We start from the raw sequence: 21,090 nt of genomic DNA, 5'->3' as shown, positions 1-21,090 counted from the left end.
TCTCTTGGTATTTCTCCGTGAATGTGATTGCTCATATGCCTTTTTATTTATTTTTCTCCATGAATCCAGTTGTTTTTTTTCGTCTTTCTCTTGGTTTTTCTCCATGAATCCGGATGTTTTTGTGCTGTCTCTTGGTCGGATTCTGCACTCTGTCTCCAGGTCGCCTCTGGCTGAACTGCCGCGCATGCGCGTTGCGGCTCGGCCCGGCCGCTCCGCCATCTTTGTCGGCTGTCCATTGTTCACTGTGAAGCTAACATCGGAGCTCATCCAGCTCGGACTTCGGAACAAAAAGATAACTCGACGGTGTCACCGGCAGCTGCCCGCGACAGTCGTGGACTTGCTCTCAGGGTTGCGACTTGTTTTCGGCCAGCGAAGCGAAGCAAAATGGACGATGAGCAGCCCAAAACCCTGTGAGTGTTTGTGTGTTCGTCACGTAATGTTGAGCGGCGGCGGCGGCGGCAGCAGCGGCGGCTCGTTACACGGAGCCCACTCCAGACCGGGCCCCAAACCCCCCCATAAAATATTACATTTCAACGTGTTTATATCCTGCTATTTATCAAACGCAACTTCCACGGCGTCTGAATGTGAACCGAACGCACGGCGGAGGTTTACCGCCGCTACAGGCTAGACGTTAGGTAACGCTAGCTCGCGAGCTAGTTCGAGAAAAATCTTGAATTTAACGCGACAGAACGCGGCCAAAAAGTTAAAGTGTACGCTGAAGCTCAAGCAGTTTGCGATGTTTTGGACGTCGAAATGCATTTTTATCCATCGGGGGTTTATTAGTTTTGACCCGGTTGCGTTGCATCGCAGTGTAGTCCCGCGATGAGCCGAATAACATGAAACTGCCTTGTTTTACAATGGAGTTTGGCATGCCATCATCATCATCCTCATCATCCTCACCCTCCGAGTGAGGGCGATGCAATTTGTTACAGCACAGGCCCAGCAAGCTGTCTAAATGGCCATATTTATTACCACTAAACCTCATACATGTTAGTCAGAGCTTCTCAGGGAGATCTGAAATATTGTATAAATTATAAGTCTATTTAAAGCCAAGATCAAGGCAAAGCAAGGTCAGTAACAATATCCCGTGTCCTCAGCTGCGCTTTAAGCTTGGCTGATGGTTACATCGTGTAATAATCACACGTAATTCTGACTCAAAACAAGCAGCAGATTTAAGGAATATTATGTACATATAATCAGTTGCGTTTAAATGGACCCTTGTGATTGAGTTTAAGTGGCAAAAATGAATCTGCATGCAAGGGAATCTCTGCATTGATTGGTTTGCACGTTTGTTTTTGACATTGCATGAGAAAACGTGTCTATTTTTACAGGGCTGCTAGTCTTACTCTTCCAAATAAGCAGCAGTACTGAACTGTCCCAAATGCCTTGTTTGGATATGTTGAGCTGAAACTGTTTACTTGCATTATTGATTAATCTGAAATGGTTTACTCCAAAGATCACCCAATTATTTGCTCGAAAATATCCAGTGTTATGCACAAAGCACACTAAAGAATATTGAAACAGCACCGCTTCTACTTTTGTTTCTTATGCGTGAGCCGCGTGTGAGAGTCATAACATTTTTTTTTTTGCTTACATTTTATTGGTTTAATTGTATAAAACATGCAAAAATATGAACCACTCCTGCTAGAGGAGATTACGCTTCAAATTAAACAGTGTTATTTGCTGTGGTATAGGCAATCACATGGTTGTAGATGTTTCAAATAATTAAAAACTGTTATCAATTACTTTGCAGTTGCATATATTGTTATTTAAGAAGAGACCGTGTGAGAATGTAATCTCTGTCTGTGAGTTCCAATATTTGTGTGAATTCATCATTTTAAGTAATAATTTCCTGAAGTCTGAAGTACATTTCTTTTATAATGCAATGTCCTCTTTTAAATTCTCATCTTTGTACTGAACCAAGTTATGCAGATGTTTTTTTCTTCCCAGTTCAGAATCACAGCTTCACAACCATTTTCCACAAATCTGCACCTTTGTAAACAATTTGTGAGGGAGGAACCCATCACCTTCTGATCCTTGTGTGTGTTTGTGGGTGTCGAGTAACACAGAGCTCCTGGTGCAGCAAAAAGAAATGTCAGGCTATGAATGCTACAGTCAGAACTTGGTTTTCCTTTGGAGTTCAACTTTGGAGTAAAAAAAAAAAAAAAGTGTAACAAATGTCTTGTCTTTGTCCGTCCAGGTATGTGGGGAATCTGTCCCGGGACGTGACAGAAGCCCTCATCCTGGAGTTGTTTGGCCAGATCGGACCCTGCAAAAGCTGTAAAATGATTGTAGATGTGAGTTTGCTGGCCGTTCTTTTCTCCCACGGTTATTTTCCTTCCTTTGGTTCGTCCTCGCGTATCGTTTTCCTTGTAAAAACCCACAACAACACTCCTCCTCCCGGGAATTGATGGAGAAAGCCTTTTGCTTCCTGCCCTGTGGTCTGCTTTAGTTGACTGTCTCTCCTCCCCCGATGTTTATCCTGTTGATTCTCGGCACTGCCTCGCGGCAGCGTGACAGCCCTCCCGTGCTGGCGCCCGTGTCGTCCCGCTCATTAATGCTTGTATACCTGTGTTTTCTGTCCACTCCAGACAGCAGGTCACGATCCGTACTGCTTTGTGGAGTTCTATGAGCATAGACATGCCACTGCGACAATCGCAGCCATGAACGGTCGGAAAATACTGGGTAAGGTAAGCTATCCTATCTCCTGGGTGAGTCAACTAGGGCAAGGCTGTGTGTGGGCAGGGCTTGAAATGAAGCGGCTGGAGGAAGTTGTGTCTTGTTTGAGGCCTTATCTTACTGCCCTGCTCCTGCTCCACTTCACTTAATTTGTTTTATTCCCTCGTGCACATCATTCTTCTTCTGCGCTCAGCCCGACATGACCGTGGCGGCGACAGCAGACACTCATCTGTAATCTTACTGCTGCAAAGCTTCAGGAAACTTGAAAACAAAAGTGTTGGGTGATGGATTAGCCATTTTCAATACAGTCCAGAAAGATCGATGCCATGTTGTTGTCACGTAAACAAAATTAATAGTTTGTGGAAGATTGATGCATTCTATAAACTTCAAAAGAAGTTGCTTGAATTTTAAAATATTATGCTTTACAGTGGAAAAAAATCATTAGATAAAGAAATGAAGAGAAGTTCTGTTTCTGTAGGACCAGTTTTCTATACGCCTACGTCTCAGGATATGTTCACACTTGGTCTGCAGTCTTTTTTATTTCAGACCAAACCAGGAGGGGGAAAAATTTTTTTAATCTAATTTGAAGAATGACTTTGTCAAAAGTTATTGTTATATTATTTTTGCACCAGCCCACGGCTCAGACAACGGTTCCAGGAAAGCGTTGGTTCATTTCACAACAGGGTTCAAATGGCAGCACTCACACTTCTTTGAATAAACCAGAATAAATAAACCACAGCAGCACACATCCATCATAACACTGCCCATACTGCTCACTTTAACTCGGATCGTTTGGAATCTGTTCAGAATCTCACTAAATGCAGGACATTTTACTGAAATGAGCACTATAAGCATAAGTTAAATTTATGAAGACAAATATCTATGAGGATAAGAAGATACGAATAAAACTGTTTGTATTGGTTGATTGGGGCATTAAAGCATCAATGAACTTGTAATTCAAGGTTTTTTTTTAATACAATGATTTCTATGAATGTCCTCTAATCAGCTAAATTATACGCTCAACATTAGTACCAATCTCTTATTTACACCGTCTTCTGTGCATCTTTGTCCAGCTGAGCGTCTTGTTGTAGTGAATCCCAGCTGACCCAACAGAGAAAGCCTGGAAACCCCACACATGCAGGTTAAACTTTATAAAATCTGATCTTTGTAACTGGAGGTTGTAATTACCACTAGTAGAATTAAAAAAGAAATAAAAGGCTTTATATTTTGAGGTGATGCAGGATTAACTAACAAGAGATGTATTTATTGAACCCTGCGGAACGGCCACAATTATATGTTCTGGACTCGCTACAGCCATAGGATTTATGCGGAAGCGACTAAAACATACGTTGCTATTAAGACATTTTTATAAAATCCGATGTGCTCCGTCGCTTCCTACATTTTTGTTAATTTCAAGTCAAAACAGCATTTGGTCTTGCAGCACAGATGTGAGCGTAAAAGGATACATTTCTCCCGTTAATCGAACCAAACCTGCCAAGTGTGACCACATCACTCATTAAATAGCAGTTTCTTTACATTTGAGTGTATGTGGAAGATGACGGTATAGACAAAAGGATAACTTGTGTACACGTGCTGTTTGGGTTTTTTTGTTTTTGTTTTTGTTTTTTACTCACGTCATGCTCCATGCTGTCTGTTGTTAATGACGGTTTTCCTCCAGTGACTCTCCCATCTGTGTATGAATTAATTTCCCGTGGCCCTGCTGTGTAATCATGTTAACGTTCTTTGATCTACTCTGACTGATTGCTCTGCTGTCCCCCCCTTACATCTTTACTGCTGTGTGTTCTTTTGCAAAGTTATTTCCACTTAGATTCCACTTAAGAGCAACTTGAAAGACAGATACATTCAGTTGAAAATATTTTATCCTCAACAGGTATTGAAGGACCATTTGAGGAGTATAACAAGTTCGTAAAAATCACTTGTTTGTAAGTCCCTTGTTATTTGGACCTTACTTCCTTCAGTTTTGCTCCAAATTATTACTAGACTGAGAGTGACATTTTCCTGATTTTGAAGGCGAAGTCTTGATATCCCTTTTAAATTTCTCCACTGTGTTTTACTGTGTGTTAATTAATACAGAGGTATGTAGAATTGATCATAACAATGAATCAGATTGTGTTGGTGGTGTAAAGGACAGGTGTGCAGAGACCCATCTTAATAAGAAAAGAAAAAAAAGTTCTCAATCACAACAATAAGTAAAACTGGTGTGTGTGACAAATCCTCTAATCAAAGAGAAAACAAAAGCTTCCTTCCCTCTGCAATCGTGTCCGATGTCTCACCTTTCTCCTCTTCCTCGCTCTATCTGTCTCTCTTGCAGGAAGTCAAGGTCAACTGGGCCACGACACCAACCAGCCAAAAGAAAGACACAAGCAGTGAGTAAACGGCGCCGCGGTGTCATTTTTAATCGTGCCATCGGTTCAGATTTCGACTTCTGTGCAATAAAATGGGCGTAATGTTACTTTCGCCAGGTCACTTCCATGTGTTTGTTGGAGATCTAAGTCCCGAAATCACCACAGATGACATAAAAGCAGCGTTTGCGCCTTTCGGGAAAATATCGTAAGTGTCTTCTCTTTTGACTTCAAGGGCCAGATTCAGCCCAAATTGATCTGGAGTGGACGATAACACAGGGAAATGTCCATTAAAAAAACATGTCGAGTCTTTTGTTTCCGCAGCCTTCAGTCTGTGTTTTGATGCTAATGCTACTTTGCTAGCAGTAATGCATCTGTCACTGCTTGCGTCACTGATCTCTGATAGAGTGTCAGGTCTCTGTGTTGTCTCATTTCCATCGCTCTTACTAAAACTGCGAGCCCCCACTGAATAATTTATGACCAGCAGCTATTTTTCTCATTTAAAAAGTTGACGTTTGTAATTTTTTGCACAATGTGAGATCACCCTGCGCTCTTAGAATGGGCCGGTTCGGGGGCCACAGGCCTCATGTTCAACACCCTGATCCAACAATGCTTCGGCCCTTTAAAGGTTTCTAACATCCTCAATACAGTCCGTGCAGCAGTGATCTTATTTAGTAATACTTTGAAAGAAGTAGTGCTGCAAGCAGTCATCAGAATTACTGTGCAAATATTTAACTTTTTGTGTAGAAATGAGCCATATGTAACGGCGTGTGTTTCGTTGCAGTGACTGTCGAGTGGTGAAAGACATGGCCACAGGAAAATCCAAAGGCTACGGCTTTGTCTCCTTCTTCAACAAATGGGTATGTGTAGACGCCAGCGGCTGAACCAATCGGCAAGGCTTGTGTCTCACGTTTGGTGTTTTATTTTACGTGTCGGGCTTGCTGTGCGGTCGGATCAGGACGCGGAGAACGCCATCCAGCAGATGGGGGGCCAGTGGCTAGGAGGGAGGCAGATCAGGACCAACTGGGCCACGAGGAAACCCGCTCCCAAATCTACGAATGAAAGTGAGTGCGGAGTGACGGACGGCCCGAGCGCTGTGGATGCTTGCCCTGGGACTTCAAAATGGTGGAACCATCAGCAGATTTGTTTTCCGCCGAAGGCTTTATATTTGTTTTACTGCACGGCCCTGTTCAGACCGACTTAACGACACACCGATGGTTTCATTCAAATATACACCTGCAGGCCAGAATCCTAATCGGCATGAACTGATCAGCTCCAACCTTGTGAATAGATTTCATTCAGCCTCAGATCAACTTCTCATTGAACAGTCGTACCGAACCAACCGCCAAAAAATGCTATAAAAACCCTTTGATATTAAAAATGTCAATTTTTCAGTATATATAATGCAAGTTGATCAGTGTTCAATATGAAAAGAAAGTGATTAGATGTTTAAGAATGGGAGGAAAGATCTGCACTTACTTCCGGAAGTTTTGTGTTATACAGTATTAGAAATAAAACAAATGAAAATATATTTGCTTTTATTTCTATTCGGATAGCAAAGTTGCCTCCAGCTCATTTGAGTTTTGCTTTAAGTCAACCTATGGCAAAATACGAAATGGCGTTTTTCATGTGGTAGAGACGTTCCTCTATTTAATTCAAATTTAGACTATTTAGCCCTTAGGACTGTATGTGAGTCACCAAGCTGGTGGTTGATAACGTGTTATTACCATCCTTCTAGAATACTTTATTAAAAACGCATGACTAGACATTTCAAGTTCAAGAATATAGTTACTTCAATACATTTAGGTTTTTTTTCCTTCTTGAACGGAGAAAATCTAACTTAAGAAAAACAAAAGTTCATTAAGATGTTAAGCTTTTGTAGGGATATGTAGAAAAGAAAGTATTATGAGCAGTAAAACTCTTGCAAAAGAACCCAAAAACGATGGCTGTATTCGAGTAAAGAGTGTATATTTTGAAGTCCTGTGTTTTGCTTCTCACTTCATTCGGGTAACAGCAGTTAGCGCTGCGGCTCACGTTCTCTTCAGACCTGACAAATGAAAAGGAAGTCACAGCTAAATAGTTAAAATATTGATCTTTAAGACTTTTGCACAAGTATTTTCGCCCTTGTTCGCCTCAGAATTACATCAATAGATTTCTGGCTTGAGGCTATAAATGCGAGTTGTGTAGCATTGATTTGGCCGTCCTGGGTTGATGGGCAGACTGGTGAGACGTAAATAAAAGATGGTTCTTTGTTTCCCGAAAAGCAATCTTTCTTTATGAGCAACTTAAGTTCAAACGGGTGGCGATCGTAAGAGAAGTAATCTTGACGACGACACTCATACACTCTTTTTGTTTTGTTCTCTTGTAGCGAACAACAGCAAGCAGTTATCGTTTGACGAGGTCGTGGGCCAGTCCAGCCCGAGTAACTGCACCGTATACTGTGGAGGCGTCACAACAGGTCTCACAGGTGAGCCGCATTGAAACACGCATAAGATGGCTTTTTTATTTTTTAGATATAAAGCACTGGCGGCGCCCCACACACATTTAAACGGTCTTGCTTTGTTTTCATTCTCAGAGCAAATCATGAGACAGACCTTCTCGCCTTTCGGCCAAATCATGGAAATCCGAGTTTTCCCAGAGAAAGGCTACTCTTTTGTGAGGTAAATCTGGACTTTTAAAATTTTTGTCTATCCAAATGATGTCAAGGAGTCTTGTTGTATGGACTGTTTTTTTTTTGTGTGTGTTTCTTTTGGCGCAGGTTTAATTCCCACGAGGCGGCGGCTCACGCTATAGTTTCAGTGAATGGCACCTCCATAGAAGGCTATGTCGTTAAGTGTTACTGGGGCAAGGAAACAACGGACATGGTCCAGGGCCCCATCCAGCCAGTACAAATGGCACAGGTATGGTGCACAGCAGCTGCAGCACTTTGCCGGGGGAGATCTTTGCTTGCAACGTGATCTCGCGCCCCCTAAAATATTCCTCTGTACGTCAGCAGAACACGGTGAGCTTCGCGGCGCAGCCCTACAGTCAGTGGGGTCAGTGGTACAGCAACACGCAGCAGATTGGTCAGTATGTGCCTAATGGGTGGCAGATGCCAAGCTACGGCATGTACGGGCAGACTTGGGATCAGCAGGGATACAAGTGAGTAACTATTTAAAGTCAAAAGTAACTTGCAAATGTGATTATCTTGCACGCATCTCGGGTTTTCTTTCGCTGTCCCCGATGCTTGTCCTGGCAGCTGATTTGTGTTTCATATTTGCAGGTATTTTAATATCGGATCTGTAAAGAGCCACGTCATTTGACTATGAAAAGTTGAAGCTGTTTGACTTGTTGGAGTCGTCGATTTGATTATGGATTGTCTCTGCAATCTATATGATTTAGGTTGTTCTTTAACTTCTATGTTTAAAACAAACGTGAAGTAGAAAGCAAACATGATGTGCAGTGGTGGGAGTTTGACGACGTGACACTTGTCACCTAACATCAAAAAGTCATTCTTCACATTCACTTGGAATAATAATGTGGGGAAAAAATTCCAATGTGGTCAGCGGCCGCTGTCTTTATCCCCCCCCTCCCCCCCCCCCCCCCGATCTCTGACTCTTGCCGTTTCTCTGTGCCGCTGCAGTCATTTACATGCCGGAGCCGGATGGACAGGCGTGGGCGCCATGAGTAACGGCGGCATGGTGGAGCCCGGGCAGGGCGTCAACGGGACGGTACTAACCAACCAGGCCGGCATGAGCACCGCTGGCTACCACACCCACTGAGCACAGTAGCCGTCTCTCTCTCTTAAGCCTCTGAGGCCACGTGGATGATACTCAGCTGGGGAAGGAGCGCATTAGATGTGCCCTGTCTGTCACCTCACAAAAGAAATTACCGTTAGTGTAGCTGGTACGCCATTTTTCTCAATCCTGCCAGCACCCCCCCCCAAAAAAAAGCTAAATAAATAAATAAACAAACAAATAAATAAAGGAAACCCTACACCCACTGTCCAAATCTGCAAGTGTGAAGATGATTATCTACACTTTAACATGGTTAAAGCTACTGCTAATACACCTTGCGTTCCGGGGGTCCATTTTATTGTTTGGTGTCATACTGGCCAAATGTAAATTAAACATCCAAGTGTCAAGAAATTTCCAGCACCGCCACAGTTTAGTTGAAAAGGAACATGTCCCATGAGTTAAATCCATATAAAAGCAGCAGCTTGTGTATTTTTTTTTGTTTTTTTTCCAGCCCAACAAAGCCAAAGAGCAAGGGCAGATTTTATACCAATATTTAACAATCGTGCGAGAGAGAAGAGGCTTTCCACACAAAGCACCCGATAGTCCACAGTATTCCAATTCAGCCACGAAACGTGTAAAGAGTAAAGGGCGTTCTTTTCCCCCCCCTTTTTTTGTTTTAAAGTTTCCCTCTCAGTTGAGGCCTCACTATCGGTCTGTCCACCGGCTGCTGAAGCTAAACATGAGTCCCAGCGAGCTCTCAGGGTGTTGTCGAGTCATTCTGTGAAATGTAGGGAATCACTGAGTAGAAGAAGTAGTCAGCAGGTATTGAACGTGGATACAACAACAACAACAACAACTCCGCCGCTCCTTCGCTTCATCTCCCGGATCAGACCGAGCAGACGGAGAACACTCTGGTGGATTAGAAATGTGTGTGTGTGCTTACGTGTGTGCATGAACTGATGCTTTTACACACAAGACTATGTCCAGGTCATCTCCCACCCCCCCCCCCCCCCCCCCCCACCCCCCCCACCCCCACCCCCACCCCCTGAAACAGAAGGACTACGCCATCCCCTCCCCCCTCCCCCCTTTTTTTTTTCTCCTTTTCTTTTTGCTACAAACATAATAGAAAACGTGTCATTTTCTTTCTTCGGTTTTTGAGCGACGTTAACATGCGGACATTGTATAAAGAAGCTTTTGCCTTTTTGTGTTCTGTTTTGGGACTATCTTATAAAAAGAAATGTTGAAGTGACACCATCAAAATCGTGAGACATTTTATGTTTGTTTATAAAACATTTAAGTGGCTGTCAACTGTCAACTTTATTTTTTAAATTAGAATATCTCAAACCAATTGCAGGGATTACTGCCACTCTTATCGTATGTATAGGCAGACAAATATTGCACAAATACTTAAGGTTTTCTTTTCACACAATTTGAAATACTAGGGTTATTCATTTTTTTTTTTTTAATGTTTTTTGCATTCCACTTTATTTGTGATTTCATTTGGGAGTCTGTTTTATGTAAATAACCAAACAGTCTGTTCAATTGTACTGAATCTGTATAAAGACAACCTGTTAATTAAGGAAGCGTGCTTGCTCCTGCTGGGGTTTTGACAGTAGCATCTCTGTCCAGTGCTGGTCCGTGTACAGTAGAAACAGTGCAACACTTCATTTTTCATGCAGAGGCTCGGAGGGCGCGCAGCATTGCTATGCAATGCAGAAAGCCTCCGGACTTACACTTCACTCATGACTTAAGTTATTCTATTTTAGATTGACACAACAGTTGTTTTCTTTTATAGTCTGACGAACACCAGATTTAAGGATCAGATTTTTTTGCACTGTGGTCACCCAGCATTTTGATATAATTTTTTTTTTGAAAGAATCCATTGTGTTGCCTTATCAGTGAGTTCCTTTTTAATTTAACCAAAAAAAAAAACAAAAAAAAAATCATCCGAGAGTAGGCAGTGCCTAAGAAGAATGTTTTCAGCCCATGTTTTGCCAGGGGAGTTCTGTTGATGCTTCAGTAACATGATTTGTGGTTTTGCTTTGTCCCATTAAAGTGCTGACGCTTAAAACGGCTCACATTTACGCTGTTTGCATGTTGTCATTTAAACTAGCTAGTGTATAAAAAAGAACAAAGTCCAGCACAGATAATGGAAAGGAACTGATTTTAAACACGTGAATCTTATTTAAGATGTTCATACTCTATAATTGCTTTATTAATGTACATGCGCATTTGTGATGATATCCAGTTGAACCAGCCTGGTAGAATACTATTCATTCTGGTTATAAGGGCCTAATGATGCTGTTCAGAGTTGAAACTGAAATCCATCAACGATGGAAAGTTGAGTTTCACCCAAGTTTCAGAAACACAATTAACTGGAAGAATAGTCTGTGAGAATCAACAGGACTCCAGTGTGACGCCAATCAAACCAAAGGAAATCATAAAACCTACCAATAATTGGAATAGTTATGGCATAAAGCCCAGAATTTAATGATTTTAGGACCTTAATGACCAATTTTATGGTAACAATTACACACATCTGTTTGATTCTGTCAGAGATAATGACACCTTGGACGAAACATGGACATTTCTCTGGCCTGCAATGAATCAATAAATAGTGAATGGAAATGAGCACTACCATAGGTGGGACATGCGATACAACTTTTGCTTTCATTTTGAAGATGGCAGCTTTGTTTTTGTTTGCGTACACAGTTTGTGCTTGTTGATCCATCTTTTCTGTCGGAATGTTACACGTTGAATCACTATTGAAATACATGTAAACGTGCAGAGTGAAAAAATTGGCACAAAGTAGCAAAACCAAATTGCACTACTTTGTAACCCTCTGAAGGAGAAGAGACCACATTTGTAAATATCCTATTTAATATCTTGTTTTTATGAATAGCCATTACAGAATATTAAATATAATAACATCGGGGTAGGTACTGCTTGTGTTGAATTGCCATACCCTCGAGTAGGGGGTGTCAAACATAAGGCCCATGTGTGCAAAACCAGTCTCCAATCTGGCCTGCCATACTACTAAACAAATTGTCGAAATTTCAAAGAAAACATTGATTTAAAAAAAAAAAAAAAAAAATCTTAACAGACACAACACCAGTTTAATTTTAAAGTTCACTATATTATTGCACAGTTTTACCGGTCCAGTCCACTCGAGGTGAAATTGGGCTGTATCTGGCCCCTGAACTAAAATGTGTTGAAACCCCCTGGTCTTGAATGAGACATTTTAAAAACACGTTTAAGCTTCAAATCATCAAAATGTGTAGTAATTTGTAAAAAATTTGACACTTTATGCTATGCTAATCATAGTTTTTTCCAATATAATTTGTCCACATCTTCCTTCGGGGTAATAGTTATTGTTTATTATAAATAAACTGTAAATTGGTACAATTATGCACAGCGCTGGATTCTAACTGACTTTCTGAAAGGCGAGATAAAAGCTTTAACCAAAAACATTTAATTAAAGACGTTTTATTGAATACACATTTTATTATATCTTCACTGAAAGTATGGTCTTCCTTTACAAAATGGAACCATAGGTATAAAAAGAAAAGGACACCAAACATCAACTATCTAAACCCACCGTTTTTAAAACGACGACATTTCCCGTGATGCTTCACGCCATATGAAGATGCCCTCCTCCATTCCCCCCACGTGACGCGGTACAGCCAATGAGGAGCGTCGTTACAGGCGCAATGCGGCGGTCGGGATGTAAGGAGCAATGGCGACGGCCGAGCCGGAGCTGCGCTGGATGTGACCAAACAGGCGGACTGGAGGCAGTTTGAACGTTTCCTGGTAAATACACATGAGCTCGAGTCTTCACAGCAGCAGTTTAACCGATAGACGTCAGGGTTAATGCAGAAAAAAAACAATGCCACCACAGATTAATGAGTATTTTTTTTTTTATTAAAGTTTGTTATTCAAGGATGGATGCTGTTTCTATAACCACAGTTGGTACCAACGTGGAATTAAATAAATGTTCCCAAAAAGACAAATCCCATCCTTGTCGCCTTTGTGGTGGTGTTAATGTGGTTAATTTGAGTCACTTCTGTGTCTTCTCTTGTGTCAGCTGATGCTATTTTTAGGCCTGTAATCCTTGGATGCATCTTTGTGGTTGTTTTAAATCTCCATGTGCTCTTTTCACACCTCATTATGTTTTTGTTTTCTGTCATTTTGTGTGTTTTAGGTTGAGCTGTTTTGGGAACACTGCATCGTTTTAATCTGTGTTATTATTTTACAGTTATAGTTTCATTGAGTACTTATAGCTTGTTGTCTATATTATTGTATGTTATTATCTTTCGTTATTGTTATATCTGCAGTTTTTATGCATGTTTTGGTGTAATTTATGTCACTGCTGTTTCCTGTCAATTTGTGTAAATTGCTTGGCTTTTTATGTAAAATTTTCTCGTGTCCAGATTGTCCCAAAATGGAAACGGAAGTTGCTGCGTTGCCCTCGTCGACCATCATTTCGCCATCGCCTGCTCAGGGTCCGACCAATCAGTCCAACGGCCTGTCCACAAAGCAGCGGGATGGCAGCAGGAAGTCGACCTCCACCACCCCCGCCTTCCTCTCCAACCTGGGCCGTGCCACTCTCCGGGGCATCCGCAAGTGTCCCCAGTGCGGCGTCTACAACGGAACCCGCGGCCTCAGCTGCAAGAACAAAGCCTGTGGCGTGTCTCTGAGAAATGCCTCGTCGACGGGGCGGAGCGGCAAGAAGTGCACCGTGGAGGCGGTGAAGGTGATAATAGACAGCGAGGAGCGGTGGGGGAAGGATCCCGACGGGGGAGAAGGCGGAGGAGCGGGTGAAGTGGAGATGCTGGGCGGCGGCTCGGGTGGCGGCGCCCAAGTGTTTTCGGTGTGCCACAGAGGGCGAGGAGCCACGGCCACCCAGTGGGGCTTCGTGGAGCTCGTGCCCACCGACACCGCGATCGCCACCGGGGACGGGGCCACCCTGCTCACGCGCATCAACCTGGGCCGCTGCTTCCTGTCCTCGTGCCGACAGGGTCAACGGTCGAACCAGGGCGACGGCGAGTCCTCCAAGCAGTCGTCGGAGAACCTCTGCGTCCACATCAAGCAGGCCATCGAGTGCGGGAGCTGCGCCACCCCGCTGACCCTGAAGAGCTCCGTGCTGGAGGACCTGCAGGCCTCCATCCAGGCCCGGGAGGAGCTGTGGAGGCTGGCCACGGAGTCCCCGGGGCCCCTGGTGCAGCGGGTGTCCAGGGACACCCTGGTGGTGAAGTGCCACACGGACTCGCAGCATCCCCTGGGCCTGCTGCACCTCACCGTCGGCGCGGGGGGGCTTTCAGCGGAGGGCTTGAAGAGCGACAGGAGTGTCTTTCACTGCGCCTGCCAGGCCGGCGCGAGGAGAAATAAACCCACGGTGGAAGGAGGAGGCGCATCACTGAGCTCACACGCTGCTGCTGCTCCTCTTCCTCCTCCTCCTCCTCCTCCTCCCGGCTCGACCACGTCGCAGCTTTGCCTTCACTTCTATGCGTGCGTGTGCGCCTTCGCAAGCGACGAGAAGCTGGCGTCAGAGTTCGCCGCTTTCATCAGCCACACATTCACGGGTACAGCAAACCAGTTGCTCGACGCTGTTTTAGAAGTGAAATGATGAGTTTAGATGGTTTTTAATCATATTCGTTGAAAAGATAGACCAAATAATTTCAAGTGGTTGCAATTTATAATATTTCTGCTCGTGTATAAGTACAAATTAAAATTTGTTATTAGACGTTGATGCACATGGAAACATTAGTCTTGCAGATAACTTTGAATGCAAATAGAGAATATAGAGTACTTTGAGCATGTACATTGTGTAAACCTCAAATCTCGACGAATAAATGTATGAATACAGACAAGAAACAATGAAATCATGCTAAAATAAATTCTAACAGGGAAATCTAATTCAGAAGAAATAGAAAGTCAAACGAGTACAAAAATTATATATTATATATTATTTTATATAAATATTTGCTCTTTTCACAATTAAGATTTGCATTATTTCAGAAAATTAGTGCTATTAACTAATTAAAACACAAATTAGGTGCTATAAAGACTATGCTTGCAGCATATTGTATGATTATTATTATTATTAACAGCAAATGAATTGCTGTTTCACCACTGATGTTCAGAACTGTCTCATGAATATAGTGTTATTATATAAGTTGTTGTCTCCGTGTTTGTCTTTCCTCCCAGGTGTGCAGCAGAACTCCCCCAGTAAAACAATCCTCGCCGGTGACAAGCCGCTGCAGCAGGTCGAGCCTGTCGGCTCTTTTCACAGAGTGAAGAAACTTCGCCTGGAAAACTCCGTCTCTGGTACCGTATGACTGTCCCGTCTGGAAATCCCACTGTCCTCGCTCTCTACTGACCTGATGCTCTTCATCCTCCTCCTCCTCCTCCTCCTCACGTGTGTCTGTTAAAAGAGACTTACATCCCCCCCCCCCCCCCCCCCCCCGAGACATCTGTCTGCATCTTTATCATTCCTCCGTCTAATCCTGCTGCAGCACTAATCCTGATCCACTGTTCCAAAATAAAAGAACAGAGTGACTCCGAAGCACATTTTGCTTCAATGGCCGAAGAAATGTTTGCTGGCCACTTTAATTGCATCAGATTTGAACGTCTTTAAATGATCTGGGTTTGTCTCTTCTTACCTGCATCTTGTGTTTTTTATGTCAGGGAGCGCTCAGGCTGTGGACGAGCGCGCGGTGACTCTGAGTTTCAATCAGTGGCTGGCCGGCGTCACCGAGAGGATCCACCAGACCATGCACTACCAGTTCGATGGTAAACGAAGCTCGAGTCTTAGGCTCGGAACGTCAAAACCTTAAAGAAAAATATAGAGAAATCCAGTTGAAAGTTGGCTTTCAATTTCTGTTCTTTCAACTTTCTCGTAATAAGAATATCAAAGATGCACGTTGTGTGAGAATGTTCCAAAGCTCAAAATAGAAAACCACATATGTGAGTAAAAAGAAGACCAGAATAACGTGTCGGTGCTCAACTAGAATTAAAAGCCAGTGAGACGTGGAGTGGTTCTAATTTGAAGTGGGGAATAAAGAGCAGAAAAAACTGGAATAAGACATTTCAATTATTGAGTGAAAAAATGAAATGTATATAAAATAAACTTGTAAAGAAAACAGTCATATGAAGTACAAAAAAACAGGAATAAAATGTATAAGACTCATTTAATCATATTTTCAAATGGAGGGGAGTCTATAAAATGTACTTTAATAAATGATTTTAAAATGAGGGGCTTGGAACTAACAAGTCTTTTCAGGAGGTTGTTAAAACGTGTGTAGTTCTTTCATTTGGCCACAAGAGGGCAGCTCAAACAAATGATTCTTTTTTTATTCTCTTGTAGTGAAAATCTGTAAAACTGAGCAAACGTCAACTGATTTGCTCTATTAAATATCGAAGGGTCCTGAATAAGTATTTTAATATAAATAAAATGTTTTTTTTAAATAACATGTATGAATACATGTTTTTGGTTTTTTCCCCCCATGAAGTAGTGTATCTTCCTCTAATGTATTTTTGTTAAAGTTGGTTTTGATGATAAATACTGAAGTGAAGGATCAGGATACTCTTACTGGAGTTTCTATCCTCATCTGATTCCTCTTTGCTCACAGTAAATTATTCTTTTTAATATTTTGTGTCCTCTTCAGGTAAACCTCAGCCTCTGGTCTACCACATCCCCCTGGACTTCTTCAATGCGCTGCAGCAGCGTCTTTCGCTGGGATCGAAGAAGAGGAGACTCCCGAACTTCACAACGGGTGAGATTTTAAAAACAAATACGTGCTTGTTATTTTTTTCAGTTAGAGCTACGACAAGTAGCTTCAAAACCTCTTGGAGTGACACATTGGACTTAAATACAGTCTGGAGATGGAACTCCAGAAAATGTGCTTTTTGATTTTTGATTTTCAAAAATAAATGATCAGTTGTGCACATTTTCCAGGTGAGCGCCAACAATTCAAAAGCACCTTTCTTATATATTTTCCATAAAGATAAGCACACTTAATTTAATTTCAACAGCAATTTTATGACATTTGTTTGTCGGTTAGTAGTTGTTTTCAAAAACGCATAAAATCAGACATTTTTACTGTTATTTTCAGTAAACGAAATAAACAGTCATATAAGAAATATTGACTAATCTATTATAACATAAAAAAATTCAAATGATTATTTTGAATATCAATATAAATATTCAATTAACTTTGCCAATAACATTAAAAACAGTTTTGTAAAAAAAAAAAAAAAAAAAAAAAAAAAAAATATATATATATATATATATATATAAATAAGATTAAAATACAAAATGTAATTTATTATCAAAAACAATGCAAATGAGAAAAAAAAATATATTTTTAAAAGTGATAAACGAGTGAAGTGACGTGATGATTTCTGACTAAACAAACTGTGTGTGTGTGTGTGTGTGTGTGTGTGTGTGTGTGTGTGTGTGTGTGTGTGTGTGTGTGTGTGTGTGTGTGTGTGTGTGTGTGTGTGTGTGTGTGTGTGTGTGTGTGTGTGTGGGTTCAGCATTTGTGAGAAACGATGGTCTCCCTCTGGGCTCTTTTTCGAAATACACCTGGCACATCACCAGTATCCTGCAGGTCAAACGCATCTTCGACACTGCGGAGGTAAAAAGCTCTTCACCGCAGCACCTCAGCGGATCACAATAAGTAGAACTGAGCCGAGTGTGTGGACAAACCCCCCCTCCCCGCCATGTTTTTGTTCGTCCACCAGTTGCCACTTGAAGTCACTCAGAGTTTCGTGAAAAACGCAGACGGGTCGTACTCTCACTTCCGCTGCCCCGAGCCGCTGCCCGAGCCGGATTTCCCCGAGGGGTTCCGGACGGATCGACCGCAGGCGATACGGCCGATGGAGCTCCGCACCTTCCTCAAAGTCGGTGAGCGGTTGTTTTTAATTCGCACCCGCAGCCGCAATAAACCGCCAGGGAGTTTGGAGGCGCCACCGTTCACGTCTCGGGTGTCGTTGGCCAGGTCCGGGCTCGGCGGAGCAGAAGGAGGCCAGTCCGTTCGTGATCGAGTGGATCCCCGACGTCCTCCCCCGCTGCCACATGGGCGAGCTCCGGATCGGCTTCGAGTTCGGCCACCAGCAGAGCGGCCAGGCGGAGGGCTGCGACAAGACGGGCGCGGCGGAGAGAGGGGGTCGGAACAAGTCCGAGTGCAGCCAGCCCAAACTCGCCAAGGTGGCCGACGTTCTGCAGGTCGTCATCTGAAAGCGTCCCATTTGTTTCACAGCACGCGACCTCCACTTTTATCCTTTCCGTCAAGGTAATTATGCAAACTGTCGACACTCGACTGCCACGTGTTGTTATCAGTGTCTTGAGTCAGTTGATTAAATATTTATTCTCACAGTGGAAATGAGAGACAGTATATTTCTGAAACGAGAGTCTATTTTTGAATAAAAAAACAAAAAACAAAAAACATTTTAGCCTGTAAAATAAAGTCAGATATCATGAAACAAGTGTTTCACTGAATCCTTTTTGCAGTGTTTGGGGTCATATTATGCAAAATTCACTTTCTAATGGTTTCCCAACAGTAATAATCGTCCCCATACTGAAGTGAAGAAAGCGTGCCGTCTCTCTCCCTGACTTGATTCATTGTTTTAAAAAGTGTGTTGCTCCAACGAGCCAATCAAAAATCAAACCCTCTATAGTCATCGGGTGTTTAGCCAATTCCATTGAAGGTAGGTACTCCCTTTGACTCCTCCCACAATCCGGCAGCTCTGCTCTGGCACATGGCACCGCGAGAGGAAGTACTCCCTCCTCTTCCCAAGATGGGCATGTGTGGGCGGAGCCAGTCCAGCTCACACAGACACAGCAGATTCTGAATGTAGCTCGTATGATTGACTATTCAAATGGAGGGAAATCAAGGAAAAGCTGGATTTGAGGCAATAAACTTCGAATTAAAAAGTTTTTGGACCAATGAGACCAAGTGAAAGCGCTGGATAATATGACTCCTTCAGGATTTAGGAACATGAAACCCATAAAATGTCTCTTTACTGGCAAAATAATAAACATGTAACTGAAAAATATGTGTTCATATAGTGTTTGATTCAGAGTGTCTTTTTCTTTTTTTTTTTTAATCCAGGCGGAAATATAATCACGTCGAACATGAAGTTTCATGTGTTTATTTTTCAAAAAATGAAGTACCGGAACTACTGTAGTGTTTCAGGTTTTTGTTCACAGTTTATCTTTATAATGTTGCAGAATCATCATATTTGCAGGGATGTACAATTATGACATTTAAATTATAAAATTAGTTTCAATTGTAAAAATAAAAAACCCAACAACAAGCAAACGTATAACAACAGCTGTGGACTCTCGTAAATTTACAGGCATTTATGACAACAGTTGTGCTTTTTATTGTCTGTTGATCCCAACAATTATATCGTATAATGTGGAAAACATTTACAGCCTTTGAGTATAATTTATTACTGAAATGGAGAGATGGAGTGTGGTTTAATTTCTGTTGGGAGGGGCTCATCCTCCCTCCCTGTGAGAACTCCTGCGTTATTCCGAGTTCTTACCAGCAGGTGGAAGCTGAAGCCTGCTGCTTCTCTGTCGGAGCATCATTCCACTTTGTGTTTGGAAATGAGCTGATACACAAGTAAAAAAAAAAAAACCAACCAAAAAACAAAATCAGGTATATAACTGCATTTCATGATTTGGCTGCATCCGTTCTTTCCTCCCTTCTGGGCATGGCAAAGCGGCGATTACACACTCGCTGTGTGATACATCGCTGGAAACATCACACATGCTCAAGCAAAACGCGTCCAAATGCTCATGAATTAATTAAGATTACAAGTAAAAACCACGAGGACGTGACGCCAAATCGCGGCTCAGAATAGCAGCTTGCCTACTTGTGCAGAATACATCGGCGGGGGGGCGGTGGGGTGGTGTGGGCGTTGAAGAACGGTGCCAGCCTCCGGCCCCGTCTTCCCTCGCAGGCCCCCAGGACATCAGTGTGAGCTCAGCCTCTGCCTGCACGGTGGTGGTGGTGGTGGGTTGTGGGGGGATGGGGGGCGGGGGGGGGGGGCGCCTCGGCTGCCAGACAGCTCTGAGCCACGCGTTTAGCTGTTTGTGTAGTCTGTCAGTCACAGAGATGGGAGACGCATCAATCCTCTCCTGGAAGGAATAGCAGGCACATTGTGACAAGAGAGACTTCCTCCATCGCCTCGGAGACGTGTTGCCGGCCCCGAGACAGTGAAGCCCCTCGGAAGGGGGGGGGAGAGCAGGGGAGGGGAGAAATGTTGGAAGGACTATGAAAAGTTAGATGCAAGCGTAAATAAAAACTAGGAACTGTCTCGGCAGGTTCTTGTGGAAGGCAGCAAAGTTTGGGCTGACAGTGTCTCAGTGTCTCTCTCTTTTTTTTCATAGTACTGTATGTACAAACAGCATCAGTGCTGTGATTGGAGTACGGTTCCTTCTTTGACAATTTTTGTATTAACAGAAAAGACGTTTCTGTATTGAACTACAGTGTCTCCTAAAATGTGTAAATGCAGGATGATCAAAGTGATCCTGTACTTTTTTTGGAGGAGTCAGAAAGGTCTAACCCTATAAAATATGTCGCGGCATAGATTTTTCTTGATCATTTCGAACCTGAAATGATGATTTCAAATGGGAAAACAGAATTTTATTTTTATTAAAACACCTTTTTATAACTGAAACGTACATTAACGTAAATGTATTTATTCTAATATCAAGGGGGGAAAAAAAACATACCGTGGTTGTGACTCATTCATTCTGTTCATCCTTGAGTCTTCAAGATTTATAATGAACTTTTTATGTATTTTAATCTTCATTAAGGAGTAATTGATAACTGAGCACCAAAAACCAGTCCATTGTTGTGTCCACATAAAGAACTTTGGTGATTTCAAAGATATAACCCGAGAGTGTTTCTGTATTATTGCCTTCACTGAAGAAGATCCTCTGCCAACCAGTTCATCTTTGAGAACACCTAAACCTGGAAACTTTCAAGAAACTGCCTCAGACTTATCCCTACATAGTGCAGTTATAAAATAAAACAACCATGATTTTGCGGTTAATTTTTATTCGTAAAAAGAAATTCTTGTCATATTTAAGTCGGCACAAACAATTTAAACATATTCCACAAGGTTTTCACTCTTGGGTTTTGATCATCAAAATCAAACCAACCCATCCTTGAGTGTGTCAGATTTGAAGACACCAGAGTAGTGAAAAAAACATGAGGTTACAAAGGTCTTGATAGACAAAAATAAAATCAGTTTATCCTCGGGTCAAGGTGAGAAAAAAATTACGGGGAAATGTGAAGTAACGGCGACATTTA

General features: G+C 42.4%; 2 protein-coding genes across 3 annotated transcripts; both read left to right on the top strand.

Moving 5' to 3' along the window:
* The first annotated feature begins 233 nt into the window (after positions 1–233).
* LOC308140749 (cytotoxic granule associated RNA binding protein TIA1-like) lies at positions 234–10,838 on the top strand. 2 transcript variants are annotated; one of them, XM_080510659.1, is made up of 12 exons: positions 234–410; positions 2,201–2,297; positions 2,592–2,690; positions 5,012–5,066; positions 5,163–5,250; positions 5,827–5,902; positions 6,001–6,106; positions 7,411–7,509; positions 7,618–7,702; positions 7,801–7,942; positions 8,038–8,183; positions 8,665–10,838. In XM_080510659.1, the coding sequence occupies exons 1-12, from the start codon at positions 385–387 to the stop codon at positions 8,801–8,803; spliced, it is 1,158 nt and encodes a 385-aa protein (XP_080366785.1). In that variant the 5' UTR covers positions 234–384; the 3' UTR covers positions 8,804–10,838. The 2 variants fall into 2 exon arrangements, with proteins under 2 accessions (XP_080366785.1, XP_080366784.1); XM_080510658.1 differs by having other exon boundaries at positions 8,035–8,183.
* Positions 10,839–12,468: 1,630 nt separating this feature from the next.
* Positions 12,469–18,002, top strand: cUnh2orf42 (chromosome Un C2orf42 homolog; the record flags this gene model as incomplete). Its single annotated transcript, XM_080509886.1, has 8 exons — positions 12,469–12,484; positions 13,189–14,340; positions 14,966–15,085; positions 15,446–15,550; positions 16,426–16,533; positions 17,297–17,397; positions 17,504–17,666; positions 17,761–18,002. 8 exons carry the CDS (start codon positions 12,469–12,471, stop codon positions 17,997–17,999), a joined length of 2,004 nt encoding a protein of 667 aa, XP_080366012.1. The 3' UTR covers positions 18,000–18,002.
* Positions 18,003–21,090: the final 3,088 nt, after the last annotated feature.

The sequence above is a fragment of the Blennius ocellaris genome (genome assembly GCF_963422515.1).
Source record: "Blennius ocellaris genome assembly, chromosome: 15".
Lineage (NCBI taxonomy): Eukaryota > Metazoa > Chordata > Actinopteri > Blenniiformes > Blenniidae > Blennius > Blennius ocellaris.
Note: the sequence above shows the minus strand (reverse complement) of the source record. Positions and strands in the feature narration are given on the sequence as shown.

Excerpts from the sequence above, each read along its gene's own strand:
- LOC308140749 (XM_080510658.1), top strand. The coding sequence starts at position 385 with ATGGACGATGAGCAGCCCAAAACCCT. Across the intron at positions 2,298-2,591 it reads GCTGTAAAATGATTGTAGAT|ACAGCAGGTCACGATCCGTA; the intron begins GTGAGTTTGCTG and ends TGTCCACTCCAG. Across the intron at positions 7,703-7,800 it reads AAAGGCTACTCTTTTGTGAG|GTTTAATTCCCACGAGGCGG; the intron begins GTAAATCTGGAC and ends CTTTTGGCGCAG.